The sequence below is a fragment of the Brassica napus genome, chromosome C8 (assembly GCF_020379485.1).
Source record: "Brassica napus cultivar Da-Ae chromosome C8, Da-Ae, whole genome shotgun sequence".
Lineage (NCBI taxonomy): Eukaryota > Viridiplantae > Streptophyta > Magnoliopsida > Brassicales > Brassicaceae > Brassica > Brassica napus.
In genome coordinates, this window is record NC_063451.1 from 37,072,605 (window position 1) to 37,085,881 (window position 13,277).

General features: G+C 33.8%; 1 protein-coding gene and 1 long non-coding RNA gene across 2 annotated transcripts; one reads left to right on the plus strand and one right to left on the minus strand.

Moving 5' to 3' along the window:
- The first annotated feature begins 156 nt into the window (after window positions 1-156).
- Window positions 157-5,445, plus strand: LOC125591128. Its single transcript, XR_007327115.1, has 3 exons — window positions 157-388; window positions 459-539; window positions 871-5,445. It is a non-coding gene; the product is annotated as an uncharacterized LOC125591128 (long non-coding RNA).
- A 3,162-nt stretch (window positions 5,446-8,607) lies between these two features.
- Window positions 8,608-10,668, minus strand: LOC125591126 (extensin-2-like). The gene has a single exon (XM_048764635.1). It carries the CDS (start codon window positions 10,597-10,599, stop codon window positions 8,737-8,739), a length of 1,863 nt encoding a protein of 620 aa, XP_048620592.1. The 5' UTR covers window positions 10,600-10,668; the 3' UTR covers window positions 8,608-8,736.
- Between the last annotated feature and the right edge of the window lie 2,609 nt (window positions 10,669-13,277).

Consider the following 13,277-nt stretch of genomic DNA (forward strand, 5'->3'; position numbering starts at 1 on the left):
TAATTGCAGTTCAAGCTGTCTACAGGAAGGTCAATAGGCTCTCGGACAGGGTAGGTTACAAGAGCTACAATCTTTTTTGGTTTCCTTTTTTTTGTACGAACCGAGGAATGAAGCTTTTGTTTAAGTTGATTTTTTTTTTTTTTTTGCAAAAATTAGGGGTGAATGGAGGGGTGAAGGTTTCGGGAATCAAACCAAATTCGAGAGCAGAATTTACGAAAATCTTATACGAGTTCAAATTATGGCTTAGTAGCCTCACAGAAGATAAAAAGCATGCCGCAACAGTTTTTTTGTACTATAAAAAGACCAAGTGAACTCCTATAAGATGCTTCTCAATCTGATCATCTCGCCAACATCACAAAGCTTGATGATACTTGGTCACTTCACTGAGGTAGAATAACATGCACTTTCTTCATTGATACTAGCTATGTGTCTTGAAGTACTTCATTATATTTTTCCAGTTTTAGAAGCTGCTGCACAGAAAAGCTGAAGCATTCCTTTCAAATGACTACTATGAGTCACACCTTGCATGGATGGACTTGGTACATGTTCTTTGCCCATTCCTGTTTATAAATAAGTAATAAAAGAATAAGTTTTGTTAGGCGAGCTCTCGCTATTTTAGTATCAAGTCTATAGTTTTGTGATTGGGAGATTGTTATTCACACGATAATTTTGACTCTCTATCAACTTATGTAGGAATCAAAGTTGGATATTACCATTGGTGTCCATATGAGACGTTATCATCCACCTTTACTTATACGCACAATCCTTGCATTTAACTTGGCATTTGTACATTAACCATTTGGATTTAAATTAAACATCAGGTTCTTGGCAAGATATTTCTCTGAAATCTGTATTTATTTTCCATTGCAGTCTTCATTTGAAGCTTTCATCGAGATGATAAAGCCACAGCTGATCTGAAACTCTTTTGGTGACAATCTAAAGGTACATTCCCCTCTTTTTGCTGCTTTGATCTATAAGTGTTCCAATTACTTACATTTTCCATTTTCTCTAAGATCATTTTTCATTTTCACTTTCCAATAGTTATTGGTAAACAATCTCCCGCTTGACAGTGTATACAAATCAAAAGATGTGCTGTTACTCCTATTCGTGTCTTTCAGTGACAAGAACTGGTCGTTGGTCGGATTTCACTGAGAATAAACAAAGATTTGAGAGCAGAAGTTCAAACTGAAGATTAGCAGCTGCGTAAGAGCCATGGGAGTCTTCAGAACACTGGTGGAAAAGGTTACCATCTCACTCTATCATTCTTGATTAAAAATAATTTCTTGCATGGAAAAGGAGAAGAAGCTGTCATCGTTGGTAATGTTTAGGTAGATTTGGCCGTATGTTTCATTTATTTTTTACTACAGGACAGATCAATATATATTCATGACTTAATTAAGATGAACTTGAGTACTGTGAACTTGAGGACGCATGCATAGCTGCATATCCATGTTTTTAGCCTGATAGTTCAGCTTTAAACCTTTCTCGAACTTGGTCGTTTTAATGTTTTAGTCACTACACCAATATCGCTCTTTCGTATACATTAACGTAAGAACATCGTTAATTTCTAATTGGTTTGGCATTACAGAACACACGACATAATATATTGAAGTTATGAGTTTACACACAAAACATTAAAAGAGATTGAAAAGATAAAGTTTGAGAACACCGAGAAGCCGTAAAATGAAAAAGAAGAGAAAAACATTAGTAGATGGAGTAAGCTTCTTACAACTACAATAAATTAATTCTTCTGGTATACCAAGTGCTGCTTTTATATTTTAATTTTTTTCGAAAGAGCGTCTATGTTTATGTTTCATAGTTTCTTACAAAATATAAAAAAAATGATTTTTCATTCAGCTTTCTATAAACCAAGCTTTCCACCATGAAAAAGAAAAAAATAATAAATAACTACACTAATGATTAAAATACATATTATTTCTAATTCAGTTTTTCTTCTATATTGAGTAAGTGTCAACGGCAGTATACGATTGTGATTTTTTTCTATTAACTATATAAACACATCACTACATGAATAAAATAATCACTACATGAATAAAATAATAATTCTTCTGGTATACCAAATGCTGCTTTTATTTTTTAATTTTTTCGATAGAGCATCTACTTTTATGTTTCATAGTTTCTTACAAAATATATTAAAAAAAAGATTATTCATCCAGCTTCCTGTAAACCAAACTTTCCACCATGGAAAAGAAAAAATAATAATAAATAACTATAATAATGATTAAAATACATATTTTTTCTTCAGTTTTTCTTCTAAGCGACATTATACGATTGTGATTTTTTCCTATTAACCATGTAAACACATCACTACATGAATAAAATAATTAAAATGTGCATTGTGAGACCAAATATTTAACAATAATTTTTTTACAAACTACATCAACATAAATTCAAAGCTCAACTTATAAAATAAATATCCCGCCGTGAAAATATTCTACTCCCAAAAAACTTTAAAACCATAACATAAAATACATGCAAATAAACATAAACAATAATATAGTAATATAAATCACAAAAAAATCAGATCTCGCGCGTAGCATGGACCGACCCTAGTATATATATATATATATATATATATATATATGCACATTGTAACATTTGTCATGTATCAGAGCTTTCATTCCCAATCTTGATAGAATCAATTCATTTTATTATTTTTGTTGACCTTATCTCCTTTAATTTATGTTTATTGATTTTTCTATTTTTAGTTTTATTAGTTTTGATCCCTGTTCTGAAACGCGGTAGGCGCTAGTCGGGCGGTCGGGTTGGGCCTAGCGCCTAAAGAAAAAATCGGGGATTAATCGGAAATTATGCGGGGCGGAATTTTTAGATGGTTTACTATGTTATAAAACATGTTAATCTTTAATTGTGTATAACATTAATACATTTTCATGTTTATGATTGTATAAAACACACAAATATAATATATAAATTTAATATAGTGTAATTTTCATCAAAATTATGAATATAAATGATATTTATAAAATTTTAGATCAAATAAACAAATAAAAATATTATTAAAACTAAAAAAAAAATTAAAAAAAAAAATTAGGCTGCCGCCTAGGCGGCTAGGCGGTCATTTAGGCGGCTAGGCGGTCATTTAGGCGGTCTAGGCGGAAAAAATCGGATATCCGATTTTTTAAACCGATTTGGCATAAATCGGGGCGGAAAAGTGACGCGTAGCGCCTCGCCGATTTTTAGAACAGGGGTTTTGATTAAACAAAAAAAAGTACGACGTGAACATTTTTGATAGGCTGTTTTGAAAATCTTGGTTACTGTTTGACCATGTTACATGAGTGTACTTCGTTTTTCCATTAGTAAAGGTGATCAATTGATTTCACTGATTTTTTTATAAGTGTGAGTTTGAACTTGTGATCAAACTATTTATAGGCTATGTTCAAAAATATAATAATTGTATATTTAACGAATTAATGATGTAGATTTAAAAGTTAATAACTCCATTTATATATGTCTAATAGTTTTTTTTAAACAGGCCTTAAATTTATAAACATATCTAAAGTTTTAAAGTTTTAGATCCTAATATATATATTTTTAAAATTAATTTAATTTTTAAATTCGGATCATTTTTTAATTCAAAATTTTAATATTATATAGGTTATGGCATATACTCATACAGTTTTACAAAATGTAAGAAATACTTTCAAAAAAGCAAGTAGAGCAAAACACAGAAATTGTGTCTTAAAAGATGAAAAGACAAAAGATGAAAAGTTTTAGTTAGTATCCATGGTTAACACAATTGACTTAGAGCATAATTAATAAGAGTTCTTAAGAGTAGGGTTCTTAACGTAATTTAACGTAATTTAATAACCGGTTCTTAACTTTAACAAAGAAAAAGATTATGAACCGGTTATTAAATACTTATTTAAGAACCGGTTCTTAACATTTTTCTTTGTTAAAGTTAAGAACCGGTTATTAAATTACGTTAAAAATTTCAATCTCTAAGAATCCCCATTAATCATGATCCTAGCCAAGCCGACCATGTCCGTCACGTCTACCACGTGGATCATGCTTGTGGAAAAGTATTAAAAGTAAATAACACTAAGATGTTTGTGGGAAATTATATTACTTTTATAAATAATGTTACAGTACACATACGTTCACATAAAACTCATATAACCAATTTTTTTTTTTTTGTAACTGGCATTACATTTAACCAAATTTTCTAAATTAATATGAAAATATATGATAAATCAATATTATTTTCAACTAAAACATGCTTCTAAATCTTTCCAAACTATTCTTGATCTTATGCATTTTTTTGTTTATTAATGTCGTCGATTAATTTTGATCTCCCAACAATTAAACTTTATATAATACTTGAATTTAGGTATACAATCCATATACAAAACTCATGTTACGTAGATTACATAGTTATCCCTTGCTAGCATGTCAAGAGTTAGCAATTCATATATAATCGCAATTTACAAAAGACAACGAATAGACCACAAGCAACCTTTGCAGGTATCAGAATAATAGAAAATACATGAAACCACATGAAGGTATTGTACCCATACTATTAATCGACATTCACAAGGAAATTGAAACTGATTGCGTACATATTGTATCAAGAAAAAAAAAACAAATAAAACTTATTTAAGAATCACATTACTGGTTTTCAGTAATATGAAGGTGGTGATGAAAAATTGTACTTTACATTAAGAAAAAATAAGGTGACAGTAGTGGGGAACGGTACAGGGGTAGAGGAAACTTGTAATCCACCTTCGGGGGATAGAAAGTAGTATGATGGCGGTGAAGAGCCGTAAACATATAGTGCTAGAGAAGACGTATAGTTAATCTTTGTTGATGGGAAGGAATATGGTGGTGTTGGTGAGAAACTGTAGATATATAGTATTGGAGGAGATTTGTAGACTATCTTTCGTGATGGAAAATAGTACGGAGGTAGTAGAAAATTGTGGATATAACAGTAGCGGAGGAGTGTTGTATTCTACCTTCGGAGATGGTGAATATGATGGGAGTGGTGGCAAGCTATGGTTCATAGGCAGCAACCAGTGTCGCCATGATGGTAACGCTTAGAGCGTAAATGAGATGGGCTGAAGGCATGCTAGAGGAAGATCTCATATTTGTGATTTATTTTTCTCTACTAACGTTGGTTAATTTTTTTTGTTTTGGTTGTGTTGTAAGGGAGCACATGGGTTTATATAGCAATTTTTTTTTTAAATCCAGCTCTACAATATCTTTTTCCCTGTTTTTGACTCCATCCAGATAAATCTTGGAGGCATGTCTACACGATCCTAGTAGGAGACGTGCACGAACGTTTAGAGAACGACTTAAAGAAACTTGATGGTTCCTCTAAATCGCTTCGTGACATTTCTTGAAATTCTCTACATTTTTCGGAGGGTATTGACAAAATATGAAACTTTATAGTTTGAAAGTTTTTTTTTTCAATTTTATTGTGATAATGAAGAAAACGTGCCCATTGGCAGCTCTTGTGCCCTTTATTTACGAAAAACTTGCAAATGATTTTATAATATAATTAACCAATAGCACTATAGCAGGAATGCAATAGGTCGAGCTTCGCTCCTTTTGGAATAATGATTTGTAAGAACTTGCTAATTTTAGTGATGAATGATCCTTTAGGTCCGACAAGACGATGATTCAAATTTAGAAACATGGTGTGTTTTTTTCTAAGTAAACTAGTTTGCATTTATTTTACAGAGAGAAAAATATTTGAGTAAATATTTTGTTGCTATTTATTTATTTATTTTGTTTAGAGAAAAGCATATAGTGATTTAATGTTGCGAATTTGCCAAAACAACCGTTCTACTATCGTTTTACAAAACTACAAAACAACAAAAAGCTGTTTTCTTTGTAGCAAAAAAAATGAAAAAGTAATATCTTTTACCTTTTTTATTCACAGTATAACTGTTTTCGCTATTAGAAATTCCTTGTCGGTCTTGGGAAAAGGGTCAATTTTCGACCAAAAATAATTTACGTCGTGCATTTTCATATCCAAACAAAATATAAGTGCTAAATACAACCTAAACTAAAATCTAATTTGAATTGTAGACCTGAACTCTCAACCGTGTGCGTAAAATACCTTGACTAACATTACGTTAGTCAACCGTTATCTTAAACAAAACGACGCCATCATGTATCAGAGGAAATCTTGAAAAAAATAGCAATTATTGCTGATCGAACCTTGGTCCCGCAGATAACAAGCAAACTTAATTTCCACTGTGCTACGGCAATTCTTTTGTTTGCATATTAGATTTAAAATATATGTAGATTGAGATCCGTATATTCTAAAATAAAAATTACTTTTGTTTACACATTTTATTTAATAAAAATTATAATTGCATCAGTAATTTCTGTATTTTAAGTTTTTTTAGACTGTTATACATGTGATAAAATTTAAAATGATATTTTATAAATTATTCAATCTAATTTTAAAATGACATTTCTCAAATAGTTATATAATTTCAAATATTTAAATTTAAAAAATCTACATATAACAGTGGTTACAATTTTTTTCTTAAAAAAAAACTTAAATTTTAAAATAAACACTGTAAATAAATCTAAATAAAATCATATAAAACTTAAAATACATAGATTAACTTTAAGTTCTAAAAATTACATCTATAATCTATGTATTTTAAGTTTTATATAATTTTATTTAGATTTATTTAAAGTGTTTATTTTAAAAACTAAATTTTTTTCTTAAGAAAAAAAAATTGTAACCACTGTTATATATAGATTCTTTAAATTTAAATATTTGAAATTAGATAACTATTCGAGAAATGTCATTTTAAAATTAGATTGAATAATTTATAAAATATCATTTTCAATTTTATCACATGTATAAAAGTGTAAAAAACTTAAAATACAGAAATTACTGATGCAATTATAATTTTTATTAAATAAAATGTGTAAACAAAAATAATTTTATTTTAGAAAATACGGATCCTAATATACATATATTTTAAATCTAATAAGCAAACAAAAGAATTGTCGTAGCACAACGTGGTAAGTAAGTTTGCTTGTTATCCGCAGGACCAAGGTTCAATCCGCAGCAAGTGCTATTTTTTCAAGACTTCTTCTATTACAAAACGGCGTCGTTTTGTTTAAGATAACGGTTGACTAACGTAATGTTAGTCAAGGTAGTTTTATGTACACAATTGAGAGTTCAGGTCTACAATTCAAATTTAGATTTTAGTTTCGGTCATATTTAACACTTATATTTTGTTCGGGCATGAAAAGGTACGACGGAAATTGTTGAGGTAGAAAATGACCCTTTTTCCTGTCAATCTCTGCTTTGATTGGACAAGTTGCGTAGGATTCAAGATTAGGGACCTAAAGGCATCTCCAATGGTACGCAATAATTCTCTCTATTTTTTACTCTATAATAGAGTAACTATATTTTATAGTTGAATTTGCTCCAATGGTTCATTTTATAATAGAGTTACTCTAAAATAGAGTGAAATATAGAGTAATGTTGCTTTTTCAGTCCAAATATAGAGTAAAAAAACAATATTACTCTATATTCCACTCTATTATAGAGTGAACTATTGGAGCAAATCTAACTATATAATAGAGTTACTCTATTTTAGAGTGGAATATAGATAGAATTATTGTGTACCATTGGAGATGGTCTGGATACGACTTGGTGTGACTGATTTTCTTTTATACTTGACAAAAAAAATTGTTTATACATACATTAAAAAAATCGACTGAAAGTTTTAAATGTCCTTTCATATTGGGCGTTTGAATCGATGCACTGAGTAACTTAATTATGTTCTGGACCAGACATGTCCTCATGGCTAAGTTGAAATAACCTTCAAAGCTTATTTTTCTGTTTCCCACATATGCAGTGGAGGTATCATGAGGGCCTGTGAAGTATCATGCAAGGGAGGATTCAGGAGTCTGGGGATAATTATGAAATGGAACTTCAAGAACCTGGCTTGTCTTACACATTATGCGATGTGTCTTTCCAAAGCTCTGATACCCCACCATGCATATCTGTAAAAGAACATATACACAGCTCGTAAGCATCATTAGCCCAAAAGGACCTTGCTGGCTCTTCTCTCCTTTCCATTTCACAGCTTCAAGCCTTCAATATATATGTAGTTTATCTCCATACATTCATCATTGTCTAATTTACTGTATAGAACAGCCTCTTCCCACAAGCTTACGTCTTACATTTACGTTTGTCATTGTATCTCAACACAAATGGTGGATGATTAAAAGATCTACCGTATCACTATTCACTACGTTTACATTTTCGGGAGCTTGACGCAATGAAGCCATGTAGTTTTATGACTTTATCGACGTCAATATATTTTCAGTCAAACTGAAGATTTATTGTTAGTTTTCTGGCGCTAGACTTTGTTGCATGCATAATCATGTTTCCGAACAAGACTACAATAGAATTTCAAAAAATCTTTGCAATCCATATACAAAACTTATGTAACCAGGATTACGTAGTTGTCCAAAACTACCATGTCAAGAATAAGCAATTCATAATCGCAATTTGCAAATGACTACAAATAGACCACAAGCAATCTTTGCAGAAAGTTAATAACAGAAAACACACAAAACCATATGAAGGAATTATAACCAATTTATTAAGACATTCCCAAGAAAATTAAAATTGATAGCATACATGTTATAACAAGGAATGAAATATGAAATCACATAACATTCAATAGCTCATTTAAGAGTCGCATTTACTGGTTTTCAGTAATATGTAGCTGGTGGTGGTGGAGATTTGTACTCAACTTTTGGAGAAGGAGAATAATAAGGTGGTGGTGGAGAACTGTAGACATATGGAGGTGGAGGAGACTTGTAGTCTACTTTAGGGGATGGAGAGTAGTATGGTGGTGGGGGTGGAGAGTTGTAGACATATGGTGGTGGAGGAGACTTGTAGTACACCTTAGGGGAAGGTGAGTAGTATGGTGGTGGTGGTGAGCTGTAAACATATGGTGGTGGAGGAGACTTGTATTCAACCTTAGGAGATGGTGAGTAGTATGGTGGTGGTGGTGGTGAGCTGTAAACATATGGTGCTGGAGGAGACTTGTAATACACCTTAGGCGAAGGTGAGTAGTATGGTGGTGGTGGAGAACTGTAAACATACGGTGGTGGAGGAGATTTGTATGTTACTTTTGGTGAAGGAGCATAACATGGAGGAGGTGGTGGGCAGACACATACATGCGGGTGTGGTGGAGATTTGTAATGAACTTTAGGGGATGGTGAATAGTATGGTGGTGGTGGAGAGCTGTAGACATATGGTGGGGGAGGGGATTTGTAATGTACCTTTGGAGAAGGAGAGTAGTATGGTGGTGGTGGAGAACTGTAAACATACGGTGGTGGAGGAGACTTGTAGTGTACCTTAGGAGAAGGTGAAAAATATGGTGGTGGTGGAGAACTGTAGACATACGGTGGTGGAGGAGATTTGTATACAACCTTAGGAGATGGAGAATAATATGGTGGTGGAGGAGAACTGTATACATACGGTGGAGGAGGAGACTTGTACTCAACTTTAGGAGATGGTGAGTAGTATGGTGGTGGTGGTGGGGAGCTGTAAACATATGGTGGTGGAGGAGACTTGTAATCTACCTTGGGAGATGGAGAATAGTATGCTGGTGGTGGTGAGTTGTAGACATAAGGTGGAGGAGGAGACTTGTACACAACCTTAGGAGATGGGGAATAATATGGTGGTGGTGGGGAGCTGTAAACATACGGTGGTGGAGGAGACTTGTATTCAACCTTAGGAGATGGTGAATAGTATGGTGGTGGTGGAGAACTGTATACATATGGTGGTGGAGGAGACTTGTACTCAACTTTAGGAGATGGTGAGTAGTATGGTGGTGGTGGTGGGGAGCTGTAAACATATGGTGGTGGAGGAGACTTGTATTCTACCTTAGGAGATGGTGAATAGTATGGTGGTGGTGGTGGAGAACTGTAGACATACGGTGGTGGAGGAGATTTGTAGTCTACCTTTGGTGATGGAGAGTAGTACGGAGGTGGTGGTGGAGAGCTGTAGACATACGGTGGTGGAGGAGACTTGTACTCAACCTTAGGAGATGGTGAATAATATGATGGTGGTGGTGGAGAACTGTAGACATACGGTGGTGGAGGAGATTTGTAATCTACCTTTGGTGATGGAGAGTAGTACGGAGGTGGTGGGGGAGAAATGTATACATATGGTGGTGGGGAAGACTTGTACTCGACTTTAGGAGATGGTGAGTAATATGGTGGTGGTGGTGGAGAACTGTAGACATATGGTGGTGGAGGAGATTTGTAGTCAACTTTAGGTGATGGGGAATAGTAAGGAGGTGGTGGGGAACTGTAGACATATGGTGGAGGAGGTGATTTGTAGTCAACCTTTGGTGATGGAGAATAGTATAGTGGTGGTGGTGGTGAAGAACTGTGGATATATGGTAGGGGGGGAGTGTTGTATTCTACCTTTGGAGATGGTGAATATGACGGGAGTGGTGGCAAGCTGTATGGTTCATACGCAGCAACCATTGTTGCCATGATGATAACGCCTAGGGCATAAGTGATATGGGCTGAAGGCCCCATCCTGGAGGAAGGTCTCATTCTGATTTTTTTTTCTTACAAACGTTTAGGTTGGTTAGTATTTCTTGTTTTGGTTTGTGTTGTAAGGAATGGGGTAATGAGTTTATATAGCAAAGTGTTTCTCTAAATCCAGCTCTGCAAATTGTTTAATTTGGACTCCATCCAACTAAATCGTGGAAGCATGTCTAAACGTTGCTAGTATGAGACGTGCATGAACGTTTGGAGAACGTCAACTAGCCCGCTTTCCAATTTTTTAATGACAAGTCCACGAAGAGCTTTTTACAAGATGGATGCATGATTTAATTCATTGTTCTAGGTCCACCGTATGAACTCCCTCGAACCTTTTGAATATCAACCAAGATGTTTATGCTGAGCATAGTATCCATTAAGACATGATCTCATGGAATTGGCTTTTTATAACCGCGAACAAGACGGGTAAACTAACATTATTTTATGTAATTCGAAGTCTTCTTAATCCGAAATTAAAACTGATCGGCTTTATATAACTTGGAATTTTCATACGACGTAAGCTATTTAAAGATGGTCAAGCACATGTGTATCGAATGAGATACGAACCTAGCATACAAGCGGGTTACTTATCATCAATCATACGAAACCAATGATAATTCTTAATTAAGTGCGTCCAATCTCTCAAAAAGCAAGCTAAGTACAAAATAAATGAGTTGTAAAAAGTATAAAATAAACATGCTAGCTCAATGAACAAAATGATGCATCCATGATATACAAAATTCTTCTTGAACATATAATTTAAGAATGGAAAGTGGCTTGTTGACATCCTCTTAAGTCTTAACTTTCGTGCACGTCTCATAGTAGCATCGTGTAGACATGCATACACTAATTTGTTGGATGGAGAACAAGTTAAACAGGTAAAAGAAAAGTGTAGAGCTGAATTTTAGAGGAAAACCTTTCTCACATGACCCCATTTCTTACAACACACCAAAACAAGGAAAACTAACCGACGTTCGGACTTGGCACAAATACTCGATACTTGTCTTATACATGTTACTTGACCCGTACTCGCTTCACTTTTTTAAATACTGGTCGTTGTCAAGTCAAGTATCAAGTCGTTGAGTTTTGTTACTTGCAAGTAAAAATATCACAAAAAAAGTTAATGATTCGCCTTAATATTACTCGTACTTGTTTTACGACTAAAAAATGAAGTCTAAACAAATATTTCTTCGTTGTAAGAAGTAAACAATACTTTCATATTGAAATATATGTATTTGTTCCTTTTTCTTTTTTATATTAGATGTAAATATTTTATTTGAATTAACTCTCGTGTTTTTACCATGTCGAGTAAACAAAACAAACTTTCATAACCTTCTCTGATAGAATATTATCTACCAAGTAATTTTTAGAAACTTGAGAGAATATATCTAAATAATTTATAAGTACTTGTAAGTAGTAAGTACTCGAACGAGACAAATAACTTAAGTAACATATTTTTGGAAAAGTAATTGAAATAACAAGTATCTGTTTTCGACAAGTACAAATCCAGAAATTCATTACTCGTTCTAAACCAAGTATCAAGTATATTTAAACAATGCAGGTACTTGCCCGTCCACCCCTGCGCCGTATTATGATTCAGTAGAGAGAAGAAAAATCGCAATGAGATATTTTTCTAGGATGGGGCCTCCGGCCCATCTCATTTACGCTCCAGGTGTTACCATGGAAAAACGGCCATTAGTTTTTCAACTACACGTTTTGATTTGATGGATTTCTAAAGTTTTTGATTGTACTCGGACAGGGAAAATGGTCAAATCCTCTATAAACTAACAACTCCGGGTTTTTTAACACACGAACTTTGATGCCAAGCCGAAACCCACGCGAACAACTTTATTTTTTGAATTACGTATACGAACTTTTGATTTTAACCTAATTGCCACAAACCGTAAACGGTGTTATGTTAGCCGTCAACAGCTTTAATCTCTCATTTAAATCTGGTTAAATAAAGAGGAAAACAATGTTGTATTGCTTTTCTTCTTCACTTAGGGATTAATTCAATATTAGGATTTACGACAACATAGCTTTCACGATGACAGAGCAAAAAGGAATTATCATCGTGAGATGAGACTTCCATATTTCAATTTACTTTTAGGAGATAATAGTCATAGAAAATATAAAAAAAGTCATAGACTTCAGTGCAGAGAAGACGGCTTACAGTATATGCATCATTGGTTCCTTGTGGAATATATAAAGACATTATTCAAGTGCTCGGGAGTGTCGGGATTTTCGTGTGTTAATCTCTTGCTTTCCGGTCCAGTGCGTGCAGAAAAGGGGTCTCTTGGTGTATGTTACGTCTATGTAATGGTTGCTTCGAGGCTTTGATTCTGCTCATCCTTTCGTTTGCTCCTCCCTTGTCCTTTTCGTGCTTCTAGGCTCTGAGGCTTTCCTCGCCGCCAATTCAGTCTGAGCTCTTCTCATGCCGCTGCGACAGCCAGTTCCTGAAAAGTATGGTTTTGCAATGGTTATCGGCTTCTCTGTTGGCTCCTATTCTCATTGTTGATGACTGTTTTCTTGTGACTGTTTTCTTGTAGAATATGGTCATTAGTGATGAGAAGCACTTAGGCTTTGGATTGGTGAAATGGACTTTTCTCGGGTCCAATGTTTCAAATCAAAGTAGTACTTAAGATGTCAATCTATTTCTAAGCATTTTGAATCAAAGAGAATACAAGTTC

Coding starts and splice junctions, on each gene's coding strand:
- LOC125591126 (XM_048764635.1), bottom strand. CDS start 10,599: ATGAGACCTTCCTCCAGGATGGGGCCTTCAGCCCATATCACTTATGCC.